General features: G+C 41.2%; 1 protein-coding gene across 1 annotated transcript in view; it reads left to right on the top strand.

Moving 5' to 3' along the window:
* LOC139377096 (ATP-citrate synthase-like) overlaps positions 1-21,575 on the top strand; it is a 108,172-nt gene that overhangs the window by 8,345 nt on the left and 78,252 nt on the right. Inside the window, exons 3-5 of the mRNA XM_071120133.1 lie at positions 9,969-10,148; positions 17,154-17,276; positions 20,960-21,022. Of these exons, the coding sequence (XP_070976234.1) occupies positions 9,990-10,148; positions 17,154-17,276; positions 20,960-21,022 (345 nt within the window). The 5' untranslated portion in view covers positions 9,969-9,989. The remainder of the gene's footprint in view (positions 1-9,968; positions 10,149-17,153; positions 17,277-20,959; positions 21,023-21,575) is intronic.

Below are 21,575 nucleotides of genomic sequence, written 5' to 3'. Positions count from 1 at the left end.
GATGAAAATTACAGGCCTCATCTTTTTAAGTGGGATAACATGCACAATTGGTGGCTGACTAAATACTTTTTTGCCCCACTGTATGTCTGAAACAGAGGCTTCTAGTGAGGGCAATTTTGCGGCTTTACCATGTTTCATTGAAATGTACAGCTGTGTGTCATCCGCATAGCAGTGAAAGTTAACATTGTGTTTTCGAATGACATCCCCAAGAGGTAAAATATATAGTGAAAACAATAGTGGTCCTAAAACGGAACCTTGAGGAACACTGAAATTTACAGTTGATGTGTCAGAGGACAAACCATTCACAGAGACAAACTGATATCTCTCCGACAGATAAGATCTAAACCAGGCCAGAACTTGTCCATGTAGACCAAGTTGGGTTTCCAATCTCTCCAAAAGAATGTGGTGATCGACGGTATCAAAATCAGCACTAAGGTCTAGGAGCACGAGGACAGATGCAGAGCCTCGGTCTGACGCCATTAAAAGGTCATTTACCACCTTCACAAGTGCAGTCTCAGTACTATGATGGGGTCAAAAACCAGACTGAAGCATTTAGTTTACATTGTTTGTATACGAAATCTTTGATGCAAGAGAGAAAGAGACAAGAATGTAGTCAAAACGACTATCTGGATTAAGTCTCCATGTATATCTCACTAGGTCTGGGCTTTTTTAGTGTCCAAATATCCACTATTTCTAATGTGTCCATAATATTTGTGATTTCCTTAAGGTGATGATAGTTTGTGGAGTGATTATCTTTACAGTCCATTGAGGTACTTAACACTGTTTTATAGTCTCCTACCGTAATGATTAGATAATTTGTTGCCTGTAAGTTGAATAAATTGGTATAAATGTTTTCAATGAAGTGTGGATCATCCTGATTTGGACCATATAGATTAATGAGCCAAATCTCTTTTTTTTGTCCACTTTCATATATTATTTTTGCTTTGTTATTATGGGGTATTGTATGTAGATTGATGAGGAACAGTTTTTATTTAATCCAGTTTAGAATAAGGCAACAAAATGTGGAAAAACTCGAGGACCCTGTAAACTTTCCAAAAATACTGTAATCATACACTTTGTCATGGATTTCAACACAGCAAAGTAACATTTTTTTTTTTCACCCTCTAGACCAAGCACCTGGAAATGTATTTTTCCAGTTTGGCTAGAAATGAAGAATGCCATTGGGAATGCTGTAGCCCTGTGGTGGACAATATTAAGTCGGACGCACCCTCACAAGCTGATTTTTATGCTCCCAGTGTTTTTTGCAAAATGTTGCTTTCACATGCTAAAAAGACACTCAGTGTTGTTATCTGAGCGAGAGATGGTGCTCATCATGCTTGGCATCTTCCTAAAAATCTTTTTGGCTGTTACCACCACATTTGACAATACCCTCTTCAAATTCAAACTGACATGGGCGACTTTTGGTAGGTTTAGTAACTAAGAATGTAACTAATTAAATAGGTTATAGGTTTTTTGACAAGGGGGTTTCGGAAAACTTGAATCCTCAGAAAATTGTCTTGATTCTCTTTTGTGAGTATTTGTCGCAAAGCATGTTTTGAAGGCATGAAATAGGAGTACTGTTGCCAAAATATACATTTCATTTCTTGAATGGAAAATGTTTGCTGTACCTGGAGCAAGTAGAGGTTTGTAAATGAACACATGGGAGTGCAACTCCGTTGTTAGTTTTAGTAGGTCGCATGATTTTTTTCATTCACGCCACATAGAGGTCGCCCGGAAACACAAAGTTAGCATGGGAATCATTTGACGGTAAAGCAGAAACTGACCTTAGGGCAGAGCCTAGGAACTACTTCAGTCCCATGTAGAATGAGGCCTGGTTTTCATTTGTTGGATTTTCCTGCAGACTCTAACTACAGTTTCATGTTAGTCTCCATTTTGCTCATTGATGCATTGTGCATTTTACTGGTCTTATTTTGTGCTCCTAATTTGATTTGAGATTTTGTTCAGTTCTCTTAAATGTATTTATTTATTGTATATTCAAACTGTATCCATCTCAATGACAGTGTTGGTGATATTCCATTTGATTTCTAATGTTTTCTATTGAATAGGATGTAAAAAAAAACATATCCTTGACCCACGTATGTAAAGTTTTGACCTCTTAATAGATCTATTTTTCTCCATGTGGTTTTCTAGCATTGCTTTGGCCCCATAATACGATGCATCCGGTTTCAACTCCCAAGTGAACATTTGAAACTTCAGCAGCTAGTCTTGTAGATCAGTTTCTAACTGGTCCAAGCGAAGTACATGTTACTCTACAAACTAGTAGAGGAACTGTGTAGCAGATGGACCAGAGCTAGTCAGTCCCTCACATAAGTGGTGCCTTAGATGTTGACTAGACTGGACACGCTTGCGTGCAAAGTTAATTTTGTCCATCTTTTTCTTTTTATTGAACCTTTATTTAACTAGGCAAGTCAGTTAAGAACAAATTCTTATTTACAATTATGGCCTAGGAACAGGCCAGGGGCAGAACGACAGATTTTTACCTTGTCAGCTCTGGGATTTGATCTAGCAACCTTTCGATTACTGGCCCAACGCTCTAACCGCTAGGCTACCTGCAGACATGATCAGGACGCGCAGGTTGAAATATCAAAATTAACTCTGAACTAACTATATTACTTTGGGGAGAGGTTGAAACACATGAAAAATGTACCTTGCTGCTAGCTAATTTGTCCTGGGATATAAACATTAGGTCCTTTCTTTCTGGATCTTTGTAGAATTTTGGCCATTTTGAGTCACACAAATGTGTGTGTTCTCTTCTCTGTCAATCCACATATAGAAGTGGAAACCTTGGTGGTTTCTAGTAATCTCTCCTTTAGTTTTGTTCCTTCTTCTGTGGACTTTATATGGCAGTTGGTGACCAACTTTAAGATGCATTACCACCAACTGGACTGGGAACCTCAGTTCATCCTTCAATCACCCATGTGGGTATATTCTCCTGAAAACTAATGAGGAGATTGGAGAGGTGGGACTTGCAGCATGTCACGAGTAAAAAATAGAACCGTCTTCTATTTTAGCGCCTAGCTACTCAGACGCTCGTTGACACGCACAAGTTGTTTGGATGAAATGATTGAAATATGTATGTGTACATTTATTTAGCAATAAATGTTAGGAGAACCCTACTGACGGACGTTGCTTGAACACAAAGGTTGAGAAACTCTCTTGTAAAGTGTGCTAAGCAAAGTCACCTATTTTAATTGTAATTTTACTTTGAAGATGTTTAAATTTAAAAAGAAAAGTGGATTCCCAGCCTAGTACGATACAAGATGAGAATTGACTTGCTGGAATTGGTTTTGTGTTCTGTTCCAGAAAAACAACATTCTCAGTCTGGCCAGTCTAGGCAATGGGATCTTGAAAGAAGATACTTGACAAAAAACAGATCCCTTTTTTGCACCTAGAATCAGCTCTCATTGAGAGGCTTTTATTCTGCTTTTGGGGATTGTCATCATGCCTTGTATCTGTCATGAATGTTTGGTCAGTATGTCCCCTCTCAATCTGTGTGCTTCTCACCTGTGTGCCAGGTGTAGGTTGAAAACGTGAACAGAAACGCTACATTTTCATGATCCTAGTACCTGTGTACCTTTTTTATTTTTATTTTTTATTTTTTTAAGAATATGCCTCTGTACAATGTTTTGGTTGAAGGAAATAAAGATGAATCTTTTCCCCTTATCTCTTTGTCCTCATTGTTTTACATTTGAGTGGAGATATTGCTTCCACTATCTCTGATTCTACAAGTATAGTTTCAGAAAGCTAGTATTCTTTGTCAACATTACAACAATACAACACTGACACATGGCTTTGCCAAATTATAGCAAAAAAACATGTATTTTCCCCATAAATTATAAGGCTAGGATTTTCAACTAAATGTATACAGAACAAAAATATAAACTCATCATGCAACAGTTTCAAAGATATACTGAGGTACAGTTCATTATAAGGAAATCAGTCAATTGAAATAAATTCATTAGGCTGTAAACTATGGTTTTTACATGACTGGACAATCTTGCAGCCATGGTGGGCCTGGGAGGGCATATGCCCACCCACTTGGGAGCCAGGCCGAGCCAATCAGAATTGATGTATTATCTGGAATATAGGGGTCTATTAAGTCCATTACAGAGTGGATTCAGAAAGGGAAGAACTACCCTTGATGCATTACTGAAAGTTCGGTGGTGACCAAAGATTTGGCAATGAAGTGATGTTAATAGTGTATTTTGATATTGAAAAAGCATAAATGCTTATATTATGATACAATGTGGTGGGAAGGTCTACTGATTTAAATTGAATGAAATGCGTATTAGTGGGAGAATGTATAACTGGATTAAGGATTTCTTCTTTGACCGACCCTTCCATGTCAGGGTGGGATTGGAGTTATCAAGAGGAGGAGGTGGAAAATGCAACTCCACAGGGTAGTGCTATTAGTCCTATCTTCACAGGGTAGTGCTATTAGTCCTATTCATGTTGATGATTGATGATATCTTTGGGGATATGGGACAGGGTATAGGTGCAACGTTATATGCAGATGATGGTGCCTGTTGGAAAAGGGGAAGGAATATTCCTTATGTAATAGAGAAAATGCAAGGTGCTTTTGTAGCAGTAGTGGAATGGTCCTTATGAGGTTTAAAGTCACTGTATCTAAATCTTGCCATATGTTGTTCGCTAACAAAAATAGATGAACGAATGGAAATGGTAACAGAATTTAAGTATTTGGGGCTGAATTTAAGAATTTAAGTATTGAAGGGCGGCAGTTAGCCTAGTGGTTAGAGCGTTAGACTAGTTACCTAAAGGTTGCAAGATCGAATCCCTGACCTGACAAGGTAAAAATCTGTCATTCTGCCCCTGAACAAGGCACGGTTCCTAAGCTGTCATTGAAAATAAAAATTTGTTCTTACCTGACTTGCCTAGTTAAATAAATAAAATTGAGACTGAATACGTTCTTATGTTTAATCTAATGAGGATGATAGTTGGGCATGATTGGGGGCAGATAGGCCATCTTTACTGAATATTTATTGTACTTTGATGAGATCGTCCATAGATTATGGGTGCTTGGTATATGGTTCTGCGGCTTTTACATCGCTGTTGTGCCTTGATAAGATGCAAGCGAGGGCACTCATGATGTGCGATGGTGCATTTGTAAAGCCTCAACACTGGTTGAGTCTTTACAAATAGATACTGGGGAAACGCCACTATCCCTTGGAAGAGTTAAGCTAGCCCTGGCATACTGGGCAAGACTGTAGAGAAACGCTACATTTTCATGATCCTAGTACATGATCCTAGTAAAAATGCTCACACCACCTGATAAAACCCTATCAAAGCTTAGAAAAAATACATTTGAATCATATCAAGTATGGAAATGGATTAACCTAAAATCTTCAATCCCAAAAACCCTAGTACCGCCAACAAATTTTACGGTAGATCATCCTACACTGACACTATTGGAAGACTGCTGTGAATATGAACAATATCAAAAGAGGGGTTTTGGTGCAGAGATTAGAAAAAGGGTTGATTACTGTTGACTCAGATATTGTCATAGGGCCATTTGTGTCAATAGGAAATGTACCACTGTGGTTTTATACAAGACCACATGTTGATCTTAGCCTGATGGAAGAAAATTAACAGTGGTGCGAAGAAGATAATGAAGGAACAATGGTGGATCAGTATATTAGTAATCCGTTTTTTTCTTGTCTTGCAGTGTATACAGATCCCATGAAAGGATCCCATGAATGGGAGGACAGGAGAAGGTGTATTTATTCCTGAGTTCGATGTTCATCTATGCAAGAGATTAACAAATGTATTTGTATATTCAACAGAAATTGTTGCAAATCATTTGTTGGATTGCAATGGATAGAGGAGGTGCAACTAAGAACAGTAGTAATATGTTCGGACTCTGCATCAGTTTTGTGTAGTTCAAGATCTGGAAAGTCAGAACGTGAGGATTTATGGTTAGAAATAAAAAGCAGTGAAAACAAATATTGTGGATATACTGGTGCAGTTGGGTAGAGGGTAAATTAAAATATTGATTTGGGGTGATGGGAGTAGTGAGGTTTGTAGGGAATTGTTTTATTTTATTAGAAATTCAGGGTTAGGTAAGAGTAGATAGGTCGTGACCGGCCTCACACAGTAGGTGGCGGTGTATGCAGATGTCAGTTGGTTGCGATTAGCCAATAAAACTTAAAGAATAAGAAACCTTGCCCAATGGTAGTGGGTGTAAAGGTTTGGAGGAATATCACCACGTGGTTATGTTTGAGCCAATGGAACAGCCGAAGAGGTCGTAATCGTATCGGCAGATTATGGAGCGACAAAAACAAGTGAGGTGGCAAGAGAAGACTGATTTATTTGGCGTAGATCGCGCAGCCCTCTAAACTAGCTCGTAGCAACCAGGACATCATTTTACACCCCTAGGACGTAGCATTCGCATAAGGTATGATTCTATCTGTTCTGACTTTCTTCATGTCTTGCTACATCGAAATTTACCTAGAGAGCTATGCGCGCATGATGCTAGGAACGTCTGGCGGGATCGTCACTACAAAGTAATAAACCCCGCCCATTTCTACAATTCCTCTAAACATTTTATTTTAAACCTAACCTCAATTCTAACCTTAAATTAGTCATTTTGACTTTGTGGCCTTCGACTCTGACTTTGTGTATATAGAAGCTAATGGAAACCATCTGACGGTGTAAAATCTGTCGTTCCCTACTTCCTAGTTAGCTAACTACTGTAGCTAGCTGGAGTTAGTTCAGCAGCGACTAAATTGCAAACAACGTGCTGGTGAGTTTGTCCTGCAGGACTCTTAACGTTACCGTTAGCTAGCTAATTTAGCCAGCCGGCAAGCAACCAGAAAATTCATCTTTACCGTGCCTGTTTAGCTAAAGCGTTTACCCACCCCAAACCAGGACGGAGTAGCTCACTGGCTAGGTATCTAGCTACAAGCTAGCATGTGATACTAAATATTTTTCTATAATTTCTACTGGAGGTAGTTTTGCTATCTGCACTCAATCACCAACCCAGGAGGAGGTTGTTCCGGGCTCAATGCTGTTAACGTTAGCTACTGCTAAACACTATCATGTATTTAATTTGTCCAAGAAATGAGGGTGTGGAATTAAGTGTTGAAGTGTTGTGCGTCTTTGTAGCTAACTTTTGTTTTCTCTTACCTTGTTAGCTGGCTAGCTGCTTAATTAATCAGACCGTGAGTGATAAAAGCTTTCTGTTTACAGTCTGAAATAAAGCAGGGCTCTACACCGAACTATTGTACAAGGAGCACGTTTGCGCCTCAGTTGAAAGATATATGCTCACAAACAAATTTAGCAGCACAATTCAAATTATTTGATATATTAAAGGTGAACTGACACCGTTTTAACTATTTTGCAGATATGGAACGGATAGTTAAATATCAGTCAAAGTTGATGCTACAAATCCAACTTTATACGAGTTTCTATAAATAGGTTTTATTTGACTCAACATTTCATGATGTACACTAACAGGTATTCCCAAACTGGGGTACGCACAATGCTGTCGGAGGTACGCCAACAAATGGTGAATCACAGTTTTAAAAACATCAATCTTTACACATTTTCAAACATTCCGTCTGATTTTCCAACAGTATTTGGGTGAGGGGGTTTTCTTGTCTGAGTAGCCTTGTTTCACTGCCAAAAATCAAATTTAACCATCTAGTGTTCAGCGAAATAACAACACAATGTCAAATACAAGTAGCCTAGTCAAATAATTAACATCCAATCACATTAACCGGTCTGTATTTAGCCAAACGTTGCTGCTGCTCATGTTGGTATCTGTACTGATGGCGCAAAAGCCATGACAGAAATACATAGTAGAGTGGTAACGCACGTGCAAGCAGTTGCTCCCGACGCCACTTGGGTACACTGCAGCGTCCACCGAGAGGCTCTTGCTGCCAAGGGAATGCCTGACAGCTTAAGACGTTTTGGACACTACAGTGAAAATTGTTAACTTAATTTCTTGACGCAGGATCATTTTCATCAAATCCGCTGAATTGTACAGCGCCAAATTCAAATTAAATTACTAAAAATATTTAATTTTCATAATCACAAGTGCAATATAGCAAAACAAAGCTTAGCTTGTTGTTAATCCACCTGCCGTGTCAGATTTCTAGAAAGCTTTTCGGCGAAAGCATAACAAGCGTTTATGTAAGAACATCTCTCTCAGTAGACAAAATATTACAAACAGCTAGCAGCCAAGTAGATTGGTCACGAAAGTCAAAGCAATAAATTAAATCGCTTACCTTTGATCTTCGGATGTTTGCACTCGAGACTCCCAGTTACACAAATGTTCCTTTTGTTCCATAAAGATTATTTTATATCCTAAATACCTCCTTTATTTGCGCGTTGTTCAGAAATCCACAGGTTCGAGCAGTCACGACATCGCAGACAAAAATTCCAAATAGTATCCGTAAAGTGCGTAGAAAGATGTAATGTTTTTATAATCAATCCTCTGGTTGTTTTTACAATATAATCGACATGTCAACCGGAATGTAGCTTCTTCCATAGGCGAGAGAGAGAAAATGGCTGTTGCGCATGAAAAACTCATTTTTTCAAAATAAAAGCCTGAAACTATGTCTAAAGACACAGCTTGAGGAAGCCATAGGGAAAGGAATCTGGATGATATCCCTTTAAATGGAGGCTAGGCATCCAATGGAACAGAGAGCTTTCAGGAAAAACAGGACTTCCTTGTTGGATTTTCCTCAGGTTTTAGCCTGCAATATCAGTTCTGTTATACTCACAATATTTTGACAGTTTTGGAAACTTGTGTTTTCTACCCTAATCTGACAATTATATGCATATTCTCGGTTCTGGGCCTGAGAAATAGGCAGTTTCAAATGGGTAAGTTTTTTTTGCCAAAAATGAAAATACTGCCCCCTACAGTCAAAGAAGTTAACTTCTCTGGGATATGTGGGACACTAGTGACGCCACCTCGCCAACAGCCAGTGAAATTGCAGGTAGCCAAATTCAAAACAACAGAACATACAAGTATTATACACCATTTTAAAGATCAACTTCTTGTAAATCCAGCCACAGTGTCCGATTTCAAATAGGCTTTACGGCGAGAGCACACCAAGCGATTGTTAGGTCAGCACCTAGTCACAGAAAACCATACAGCCATTTTCCAGCCAAGGAGAGGGCTCACAAAAGTCAGAAATAGCGATTAAATCAATCACTAACCTTTGATCTTCATCAGACGGCACTCACAGGACTTCATGTTACACAATAAATGTGTGTTTTGTTTGATAGGGTTAATCTTTATGTCCAAAAACGTCATTTGAAATTGGCGTGTTATGTTCAGAAATGCATTGTCTCAAACAAACATCCGGTGAAAGTGCAGAGAGCCACATCAAATTACAGAAATACTCATAATAAACATTGATAAAAGATACAAGTGTCGTGCATGGAATTATAGATACACTTCTCCTTAATGCAACCGCTGTGTCAGATTTCAAAGGCAATTCCTTTGTCTTTAGAAATGAAAAGGAACGCAGCTACCTCTCACAGCCACACGCATGATTTAGCTCATGGCATTCTGCCAGACCCCTGACTCAGCTCTTATTCACTCCCCCTTCACAGTAGAAGCCTGAAACAATGTTCTAAAAACGGTTGACATCTAGTGGAATCCTTGGGAAGTGCAATATGACCCCATAGACACTGTTTATTCGATAGGCAATGACTTGAAAAATACCGATTTCCGATTGTTATGAAAACTTAATTTGCACTAATTAATCGGCCATTCCGATTAATTGGTCGACCTCTAGTTGGGAGAAGTTCTCACGTTTTCGTGAGAAGACCAATTTTTGGGATGACATGGTCTGACAAACACCAGTGTGTAAATTGACTAGGAGGCTAACATTCCTGTTACTAATTCAAGGACTTCTGTGTGGACCTGTACTAACTGCCCCTGAAACTCTTCTGACTTCTCCTCTTCCTTCTGCTAGATAGTGAGCCTGTGATTCGCCATGTCGGCCAAAGCCATCTCAGAGCAGACGGGGAAGGAGTTCCTCTACAAGCACATCTGCACCTCGGCGGCCGTGCAGAACCGCTTCCGCTACGCCAATGTCACCTCGGAGACGGACTGGGACCGCTTGACGCAGGACCACCCTTGGCTGCTCACTGAGGTACAATAAAATAGTATTGTCCTCCAGCAAGGACATTCTTCTCACCTTCTTGTACATGGACAAATTGTCACACAGTGCACTTATATGACATTTTTGGCCGATACCGATATCATATATATATAGCATTATAGTTAAACCGCACATGGACGCAGCGGTCTAATGCACTGCATCTCGGTGCAAGAGGCGTCTCGAATCCAGGCTGTATCACATCCGGCCGTGATTGGGAGTCCCATAGTGTGGCGCATAAATGGCCCAGCGTCGTCCGGGTTTGACCGGGGTAGGCCGTCATTGTAAATAATAATTTGTTATTAACTGACTTGTCTAGTTAAATGAAAGGTTACACACACACCACACTGACCAAAAAGTTATTTTGTTGGCATTTACGTATGTCCCCATTACCAGTAAAACATAATCAAAACCTATTTCTTTCACTTACTTGCTGTGCTGTTTCGTTGTTCAGTCATTTCATTCTGAACCAGGATTTCTATGGAACGCCGTTTGGATCTTTGCATGTCAAAAAGATACATGTCAAATAACACTTTGACGTGTCAAATAAGTTTGTTGACCAATCAGGACCTGAATATGACTGCACGTCACACAATAATTTAAAGCGTTTATAATTTTTTTACGTAGTTATTACACATTTTTAAACGTGCATATTAGTTCATTTTGCCTGCTAACATTAATTTATTTAACTAGGGAAATTGCCACTCTTGCGTTCTGTGCAACAGAGTCAGGGTATATGCAGCAGTTTGGGCCGACTGGCTCGTTGCGAACTGTGAAGACTTTCTTCCTAACAAAGACAGCCGGCTTCGCCAAACGGGGGATGATTTAACCTCTTAAAATAGGAGGCAGCATTTTCACTTTTGGATAAATAGCGTGCCCAACTTCCTGCTACTCATGCCAGGAATATATGATATGCATATGATTAGTAGATGTGGATAGAAAACATTCTGAAGTTTCTAAAACTGTTTCAATCATGTCTGACTATAACAGAACTTATGTAGCAGGCAAAACCCAGAGGACTGACTGTTCAGAATTTTTTATTTTTTGCCTCTGACCATTCCCTCTGTCTTTGCCAAGGGATATTTGATAGGGACCATTTTACAGTTCCTACCACTTCCACTGGATGTCACCAGTCTTTGGAATTTGGTTGAAGTTATTCATTTGTGCAAAGAAGAAGCACATCCTGGAACAAGGTTACCCTATTGAGAGTTGCGCAAGACATAAAAAAGAGCATGGTTTGTTTACTTGCTGTATTGAATACAGATTGCCCCGTCTTCAATTGGATCGATTATTTACGTTTAAAAATACTTAAAGTTGTATTACAAAAGTAGTTTGAAATATTTTGGCAAAGTTTATAGGTAACTTTTGAAATGTTTTGTAGTGACGTTCTGTTTTTGTAAGCTGTTTTTTTTTCTGGATCAAACGCGCTTTATTAATGGACATTTTGGGTATATATGGACAGAATTAATCGAGAAAAAGGACCAATTGTGATGTTTATGACAAATATTGGAGTGCCAACAAAAGAAGCTCGTCAAAGGTAATGCATGTTTTATATTTTATTTCAGCGTTTTGTGTAGCGCCTGCAGGTTTGAAATATGCTACCCTCTTTATTGACACAGTGCTATCATCAGATAATAGCTTAATGCTTTTGCCGAAAAGCTTTTTAGAATCTGACATGTTGGCTGGATTCACGAGTGTAGCTTTAATTGAGTATCTTACATGTGTGATTTAATGAATGTTTGATTTTATATCATTATTTGAATTTGCCGCGCTGCATTTTCCCAGTTTTTTTTCTCCAAGTAAGACGCAAGCGTCCCCTATACCATAAGAAGTTAACAAAAGTGCATTTGCGAACAAAGCATAATCGTTGCACGAATGTACCTAACCATAAACCTTAATGCCTTTCTTAAAATCAATACACAGAAGTATATATTTTTAAACCTGCATATTTAGTTAAAAGAAATTCATGTTAGCAGGCAATATTAAACTAGTGAAATTGTCACTTCTCTTGCGTTCATAGCACGCAGAGTCAGGGTATATGCAACAGTTTGGGCCGCCTGGCTCGTTGCGAACTAATTTGCCAGAATTTTACATAATTATGACATAACATTGAAGCTTGTGCAATGTAACAGGAATATTTAGACTTATGGATGCCACCTGTTAGATAAAATACGGAACAGTTCCTTATTTCACTGACAGAATAAACATCTTGTTTTCGAGATGATAGTTTCCGGATTCGACCATATTAATGACCTAAGGCTCGTATTTCTGTGTGTTATTATGTTTAAGTCTATGATTTGATAGAGCAGTCTGACTGAGCGGTGGTAGGCAGCAGCATGCTCGTAAGCATTCAGTCAAACCATTTTCGTGAGTTTGCCAGAAGCTCTTCGCAATGCTTCAAGCATTGAGCTGTTTATGACTTCAAGCCTATCAACTCCGAGATTAGGCTTGTGTAACCGATGTGAAATGGCTAGCTAGTTAACGCTAATAGCGTTTCAAATGTCACTCGCTCTGAGACCTTGAAGTAGTTATTCCCCTTGCTCTGCAAGGGCCACGGCTTTTGTGGAGCGATGGGAAAGGATACTTCGAGGGTGGCTGTTGTCTATGTGTTCCTGGTTCGAGTCCAGGTAGGGGTGAGGAGAGGGACGGAAGCTATACTGTTACACTGGCAATACTAAAGTGCCTGTAAGAACATCCAATAGTCAAAGGTATATGAAATACAAATCATAATCGGTCGACCTCTAGTTTTTACTGGTCATTGTTTTCAGCCTGGTTGTATTGGTGCTATCTATGTACCAAGCTAAAGCTAGCTAGCTACCCCAGAAGTTGCGGTCAAACAAATAATGCTTTATTACCAACGTGGTATTGTAAACACATCGTTCGTGGCCGGTGTTTGCAGACTTTTTTTTGTACAGCTTTGACAGTGCTACTGATAGTGGCGCTTGGCTTGCATGTGCAAATTCAGAACACAACATTCTATAATATAACTGTACCTCTAAAACAAGAGGCTCCCACGCTGAGGTCTGTCCAACGCTGGTCCGACCAAGCTGACTCCACACTCCAAGACTGCTTCCATCACGTGGACTGGGAGATGTTTCGTATTGCGTCAGATAACAACATTGACGAATACGCTGATTCGGTGTGCGAGTTCATTAGAACGTGCGTTGAAGATGTCGTTCCCATAGCAACGATTAAAACATTCCCTAACCAGAAACCGTGGATTGATGGCAGCATTCGTGTGAAACTGAAAGCGCGAACCACTGCTTTTAATCAGGGCAAGGTGTCTGGTAACATGACCGAATACAAACAGTGCAGCTATTCCCTCCGCACGGCTATCAAACAAGCTAAGCGCCAGTACAGAGACAAAGTAGAATCTCAATTCAACGGCTCAGACACAAGAGGCATGTGGCAGGGTCTACAGTCAATCACGGACTACAGGAAGAATAACTTTTTTGCCCGCTTTGAGGACAATACAGTGCCACTGACACGGCCTGCAACGAAAACATGCGGTCTCTCCTTCACTGCAGCCGAGGTGAGTAAGACATTTAAACGTGTTAACCCTCGCAAGGCTGCAGGCCCAGACGGCATCCCCAGCCGCGCCCTCAGAGCATGCGCAGACCAGCTGGCCGGTGTGTTTACGGACATATTCAATCAATCCCTATACCAGTCTGCTGTTCCCACATGCTTCAAGATGGCCACCATTGTTCCTGTTCCCAAGAAAGCTAAGGTAACTGAGCTAAACGACTACCGTCCCGTAGCACTCACATCCGTCATCATGAAGTGCTTTGAGAGACTAGTCAAGGACCATATCACCTCCACCCTACCTGACACCCTAGACCCACTCCAATTTGCTTACCGCCCAAATAGGTCCACAGACGATGCAATCTCAACCACACTGCACACTGCCCTAACCCATCTGGACAAGAGGAATACCTATGTGAGAATGCTGTTCATCGACTACAGCTCGGCATTCAACACCATAGTACCCTCCAAGCTCGTCATCAAGCTCGAGACCCTGGGTCTCGACCCCGCCCTGTGCAACTGGGTACTGGACTTCCTGACGGGCAGCCCCCAGGTGGTGAGGGTAGGCAACAACATCTCCTCCCCGCTGATCCTCAACACTGGGGCCCCACAAGGGTGCGTTCTGAGCCCTCTCCTGTACTCCCTGTTCACCCACGACTGCGTGGCCACGCACGCCTCCAACTCAATCATCAAGTTTGCGGACGACACAACAGTGGTAGGCTTGATTACCAACAACGACGAGACGGTCTACAGGGAGGAGGTGAGGGCCCTCGGAGTGTGGTGTCAGGAAAATAACCTCACACTCAACGTCAACAAAACTAAGGAGATGATTGTGGACTTCAGGAAACAGCAGAGGGAACACCCCCCTATCCACATCGATGGAACAGTAGTGGAGAGGGTAGCAAGTTTTAAGTTCCTCGGCATACACATCACAGACAAACTGAATTGGTCCACTCACACAGACAGCATCGTGAAGAAGGCGCAGCAGCGCCTCTTCAACCTCAGGAGGCTGAAGAAATTCGGCTTGTCACCAAAAGCACTCACAAACTTCTACAGATGCACAATCGAGAGCATCCTGGCGGGCTGTATCACCGCCTGGTATGGCAACTGCACCGCCCTCAACCGTAAGGCTCTCCAGAGGGTAGTGAGGTCTGCACAACGCATCACCGGGGGCAAACTACCTGCCCTCCAGAACACCTACACCACCCGATGTCACAGGAAGGCCATAAAGATCATCAAGGACATCAACCACCCGAGCCACTGCCTGTTCACCCCGCTATCATCCAGAAGGCGAGGTCAGTACAGGTGCATCAAAGCTGGGACCGAGAGACTGAAAAACAGCTTCCATCTCAAGGCCATCAGACTGTTAAACAGCCACCACTAACACTGAGTGGCTGCTGCCAACACACTGACACTGACTCAACTCCAGCCACTTTAATAATGGGAATTGATGGGAAATGATGTAAATATATCACTAGCCACTTTAAACAATGCTACCTTATATAATGTTACTTACCCTACATTATTCATCTCATATGCATACGTATATACTGTACTCTATATCATCGACTGTATCCTTATGTAATACATGTATCACTAGCCACTTTAAACTATGCCACTTTGTTTACATACTCATCTCATTTGTACATACTGTACTCGATACCATCTACTGTATCTTGCCTATGCTGCTCCGTACCATCACTCATTCATATATCCTTATGTACATATTCTTTATCCCCTTACACTGTGTACAAGACAGTAGTTTTGGAATTGTTAGTTAGATTACTTGTTATTACTGCATTGTCGGAACTAGAAGCACAAGCATTTCGCTACACTCGCATTAACATCTCCTAACCATGTGTATGTGACAAATAAGATTTGATTTGATTTGATTTGTTATTTAATGTGTTAAATAGTGTTATTTGACGTGTGTTATTTGACGTATCTTTTTTGACATGCAAAGACTGTAGTATGTCGTGAAGCTAATAGCAGTGACGCTAATACTGTATCTCCGGTAGGGCAACATCTGAGCAATAGCGCACTTGGTAACGTTAGTGTGTACCGGTGCTTGACCAGCTGTGAAAGCCAACATCACCCACGACAGAGAATGGTTGATTGTCAAGGGCAATGAATTCCATTATCTTAGTGTTCATGGATTCTGGCTCTACCCAGAATAGAAAGAGGAGTGGGAGGCCGCAGTGCACAACTGACCAAGAGGACAAGTACATTAGAGGGTCTTGTTTGAGAAACGGATGTCTCGCAAGTCCTCAACTGGCAGCTTCATTAGATCGTACCCCGCAAAACACCAGTCTCAACGTCAACAGTGAAGAGGCGACTCCGGGATGCTAGCCTTCTAGGCAGAGTTCCTCTGTCCAGTGTCCATGTTATTTTGCCCATCTTAATCTTTTCTTTTTATTGGCAAGTCTGAGATGTGGCTTTTTTCTTTGCAACTCTGCCCAGAAGGCCAGCTGCCCAGAAGGCCAGCATCCCAGAGTCGCCTCTTCAACGGTTGACGTTGAGACTGGTCCGAGCTGGTCTGTTTGTACACGTCCATCTTCCTAGTCTGACAGGGCCCCATGGCTAAATGCAGTGGTTCAGATGTTGATAGGAATTCGGTAGTGTTTTCCTTCAGATTTCCTCAGAATATACACGGCAGTGACGATGACCGAAGAACATTGTCTTGTGAGGTAATGCAGGTATTCCAGATTGGGAGACCAAAGTGACTTGAGTTCCTGTACGTTACAACAATAACACAATTAGTTATTTGTCATGAAACAACAAACCCTTCAGCTTTTCCTTTTTCCTGTAAATTTCTTTCCTGTCCCACGATGGACTGGGGCAATATATCCGGAGAGCGTTGATTCTGTAAAACGGACTATATTACAGTCCCTGATGTCGCTCTCGAAGGAGGTCCTCGCCCTGAGCTCGTCTACATTATTGTGAAGGGACTGAACGTTAGTGAGCAATATACTTTGAAGCGGTGGATGGTATGCACGCTGTCTTGAGTCTGACTAGGGCCCCACTTAACTCTTCTCGTGCATCAGCGTTTTCGTGCAGCCTCCGGGATGAATAGAACTGCCTCGAAGTTCAAACAAAGGATCCAGGTCAGGCATGTCAAATTTCTGGTGAGTAACTGCCAATCTAATATCCCAAAGTTATTCTCGTCTGTAGGTACAATAAATATTCTGAGCAAATAGTGTAAGGAAGAAAAAATCCTGCGAAATTGTCTAGAAGCTAGAAACAGGGCATCTTCAACTATCGAGTGCCGTTTTCCTCAAATGATTTTGGCTTAGCTTTGTTTTCTTGCGATTATACTTTTGAGCATTCCGATAATGGTTTCGTGACAACCCTATCACACACCCAATATTTTTACAATCACCGGGTTAACGGTAGACAAGTCCAGGCGCAATAGACAGTGAAACGATTCACCTGTGTGCTGTACCATGCTAACGTTGGTATTGTCCATTCCCCCTACAGCGATTGGTGGTGAAGCCAGACCAGCTGATCAAGTGCAGAGGGAAGCTGGGCCTGGTGGGTGTTAACCTAGACCTGGTGGGCGTGCAGGAGTGGCTCAAGCCCCGCCTCATGAGGGAGACCACCGTGAGTTGATCTTCTTGCTCTTTCTCTCTCTGTATGCCTGCATGCATGATCCAGTGTGAAGTTTCCCCTAGTTAGAGCTAGGGTCAGCTTCCCTTCCTCGATCCTAACCTTAACCAAACTGACCCTGGATTAGCATGTAAGAGCAACTTCATCCTACTCCTCCCTCAACTTCATAAACAGAAACTCTGCTGCCAGGTTCCCTCTTTTTTTTTTTTTTTTTTCCTTGTCCTGAGTCCTATTAGCTGCAGCCAATTTGACACTGGTGGAAGTGGAAACCTGCTGCAGGAGTTAGAAAGTTACAGCTGAGGAGTTTTTGTACACCTAGTATGCAGATTTTTAAAAAGCAATTTGACTTCAATCAATAGGCCTAGGCATTGTAGTGCTTAGTGTAGCCTTTCTTTATATTTAGCCAGGATGGTCTACTCAATAATACTTGTCACTGTTTTCCAGGGAGTCTTAACAGGGAGACCTGGCATGGAGCCATCCTCTCCATTTTGCTTCCTTCCTGTTCGTTCAGATCTCCAAACAGGAATGGAACTATGCCTGCTTTTCTTATCTAGCTCTCTAATCAGAGATCGTAGTGAGATGGCGGTGCTTGAGGGAACAATGCCCTCTGATTGGCAGGTTCCTCTGCCCCAACAGTGTGTAGCTCTGGGCTTGTTAATGTGGTGAATGTGTAGCATGCAGACAGGTGCCCATTTCAGGGGCTGCTAATCCACAATCCCCTGAACTGTTGGTCAGGGGTCCGGAACATCATTACAAATCAGTTCTAGACTGCAAATTGATCCCAAGAAGACCAAATTGATATGTTTGACTAAAACATAATAATTGTAAACTTCTCTTACATTTGTATACGATCACATATCTCTCTCTCTATTATTATGCGTGGGAATATTTCGGAACAGATTTCCAAAATTAAAATCACTTGGAGCTGATTTGCTGGTGTTTTTAGAGTCTGTCCAACAATTAAACAATACAATCACCTGTGGACCACCAGTTGGGGAACCCTGTCCTACAGTGTGCACTAATAAATACGATCCTGGTTTGTCATCTGCGGCATGTTCACCATGTGCCAGGCAGTACTTGTTCATGAGCATACAGCGTGCAAACATAGGGAGCTGAGGTTGCCATCTGTCTCTCCACTGCCAGGACCGGCGGGCTCCGAGTTATGTTTAGAACCACTGATGCAAGTGGTCAGAGGGTATGTAATGCCAATGTCAGGAGGCTAGTATGGCCAAAACAGCCTTATTAGGTCTGTCTTGGAAATTCAGTACTTAGAGAGACATGGTCATTTCTGCAATAATGAAGCCGTCAATCCAACTGTCGGACCAAGTGCTTGAATCATACAGAGAATACCGGATCTTTATACACCAAACCTAAAAATGCTTCAACCATGGCTGGCAAACATTCAGATTGGGCACCATAACCCACCCTGGGTTCATCCAGTTTTTCTGCACGGGGGTGTTATTTTACTCCTCCAAGCTAAGCTTCCCAGAAAGATGAGAAACTGAGGCATTGTTCTAAACTCTTCCAGGCTGTCTCTCTCTCGGGTCACACACACCCCACATCCTGTCCATGGAATACGTCTCCCTCAGTGCACCGCTGATCATGGAATGGAATGTGGCTGTAACGTTTTATCACCCTCTAGTAAAACCAATTTCCTTGATGCCCAGACGAGCTGCAGGAAGCTAGTGGTCACCATTAAAAACTCAGCCTTAGCAGGCCAGCCTTACGCTTAGTTAAATGTATAATCGTTTACTATTAATATCAAACAAATCAGGTAGGTACAGTGCCTTGCGAAAGTATTCGGCCCCCTTGAACTTTGCGACCTTTTGCCACATTTCAGGCTTCAAACATAAAGATATAAAACTGTATTTTTTTGTGAAGAATCAACAACAAGTGGGACACAATCATGAAGTGGAACGACATTTATTGGATATTTCAAACTTTTTCAACAAATCAAAAACTGAAAAATTGGGCGTGCAAAATTATTCAGCCCCTTTACTTTCAGTGCAGCAAACTCTCTCCAGAAGTTCAGTGAGGATCTCTGAATGATCCAATGTTGACCTAAATGACTAATGATGATAAATACAATCCACCTGTGTGTAATCAAGTCTCCGTATAAATGCACCTGCACTGTGATAGTCTCAGAGGTCCGTTAAAAGCGCAGAGAGCATCATGAAGAACAAGGAACACACCAGGCAGGTCCGAGATACTGTTGTGAAGAAGTTTAAAGCCGGATTTGGATACAACAAGATTTCCCAAGCTTTAAACATCCCAAGGAGCACTGTGCAAGCAATAATATTGAAATGGAAGGAGTATCAGACCACTGCAAATCTACCAAGACCTGGCCGTCCCTCTAAACTTTCAGCTCATACAAGGAGAAGACTGATCAGAGATGCAGCCAAGAGGCCCATGATCACTCTGGATGAACTGCAGAGATCTACAGCTGAGGTGGGAGACTCTGTCCATAGGACAACAATCAGTCGTATATTGCACAAATCTGGCCTTTATGGAAGAGTGGCAAGAAGAAAGCCATTTCTTAAAGATATCCATAAAAAGTGTCGTTTAAAGTTTGCCACAAGCCACCTGGGAGACACACCAAACATGTGGAAGAAGGTGCTCTGGTCAGATGAAACCAAAATTGAACTTTTTGGCAACAATGCAAAACGTTATGTTTGGCGTAAAAGCAACACAGCTGAACACACCATCCCCACTGTCAAACATGGTGGTGGCAGCATCATGGTTTGGGCCTGCTTTTCTTCAGCAGGGACAGGGAAGATGGTTAAAATTGATGGGAAGATGGATGGAGCCAAATACAGGACCATTCTGGAAGAAAACCTGATGGAGTCTGCAAAAGACCTGAGACTGGGACGGAGATTTGTCTTCCAACAAGACAATGATCCAAAACATAAAGCAAAATCTACAATGGAATGGTTCAAAAATAAACATATCCAGGTGTTAGAATGGCCAAGTCAAAGTCCAGACCTGAATCCAATCGAGAATCTGTGGAAAGAACTGAAAACTGCTGTTCACAAATGCTCTCCATCCAACCTCACTGAGCTTGAGCTGTTTTGCAAGGAGGAATGGGAAAAAAAATTCAGTCTCTCGATGTGCAAAACTGATAGAGACATACCCCAAGCGACTTACAGCTGTAATCGCAGCAAAAGGTGGCGCTACAAAGTTTTAACTTAAGGGGGCTGAATAATTTTGCACGCCCAATTTTTCAGTTTTTGATTTGTTAAAAAAGTTTGAAATATCCAATAAATGTCGTTCCACTTCATGATTGTGTCCCACTTGTTGTTGATCCTTCACAAAAAAATACAGTTTTATATCTTTATGTTTGAAGCCTGAAATGTGGCAAAAGGTCGCAAAGTTCAAAGGGGCCGAATACTTTCGCAAGGCACTGTATGTCATTTTTCTATCACAGGTCCAGTGCTCTTTTCCATTTTACTGCACTTCTTTTTTCTAGGGCCAGCTTTTCAGCAGAATGGATCATTAATAGTATTTTTCTGCAGAATAGAGCATTTATGCAAAATCGTTATTTTCCACCATTGATTGTTGCTTTTCCACAGTGCTCCATAATGTGAAAATACCATTTCCTCAGACATCTTCATATCCCTTTGCCACATAATAATACTAAACTAAATGTTGAATTAATCTATTTTACTGTTTCTCACCAGGTGGCAAAAGCGAAAGGCATCCTGAAGAACTTTCTCATTGAACCGTTTGTTGCACATACACAGGTAATTTGTGTGAGGTTGTCTTAAATATCCTACCTGTGGGGTAGGTGTGTAGTAGTCAAGTAACCATGCTAACAGATGTGTGTGTGCGTTCACTTGCCCATATACAAATTATTCAGACCCCTAGACTTTTTCCACATTTCGTTACTTTACAGCCTTATTCTAAAATGGATGAAATAAATACACTCAATACCCCATAATGACAAACAAAAACAGGTTTTTAGAAACATTTGCAAGTTTATTAAAAATAAAAAACAAACATGCATTATTTACGTAAGTATTCAGACCCTTTGTTTCCATTTTAGAATAAGGCTTTAAAGTAACAAAATTAGGAAAAAGTCAAGGGTTCTGAATCATGTCCAATCAATTGAATTTTACAGAGGTGGACTCCAATCAAGTTTAGAAACATCTCAATGATGATCAATTGAAACAGGATGCACCTGAGCTCAATTTCGAGTCTCAAAGCAAAGGATCTGAATACTTATGTAAAGGTATTTCTGTTTTGTAATAAATATGCAAAAATGTATTACGCTGTTTTTTTATGGGGTATTGTGTG

The sequence above is a fragment of the Oncorhynchus clarkii genome, chromosome 20, assembly GCF_045791955.1.
Source record: "Oncorhynchus clarkii lewisi isolate Uvic-CL-2024 chromosome 20, UVic_Ocla_1.0, whole genome shotgun sequence".
NCBI lineage: Eukaryota > Metazoa > Chordata > Actinopteri > Salmoniformes > Salmonidae > Oncorhynchus > Oncorhynchus clarkii.
Note: the sequence above shows the minus strand (reverse complement) of the source record. Positions and strands in the feature narration are given on the sequence as shown.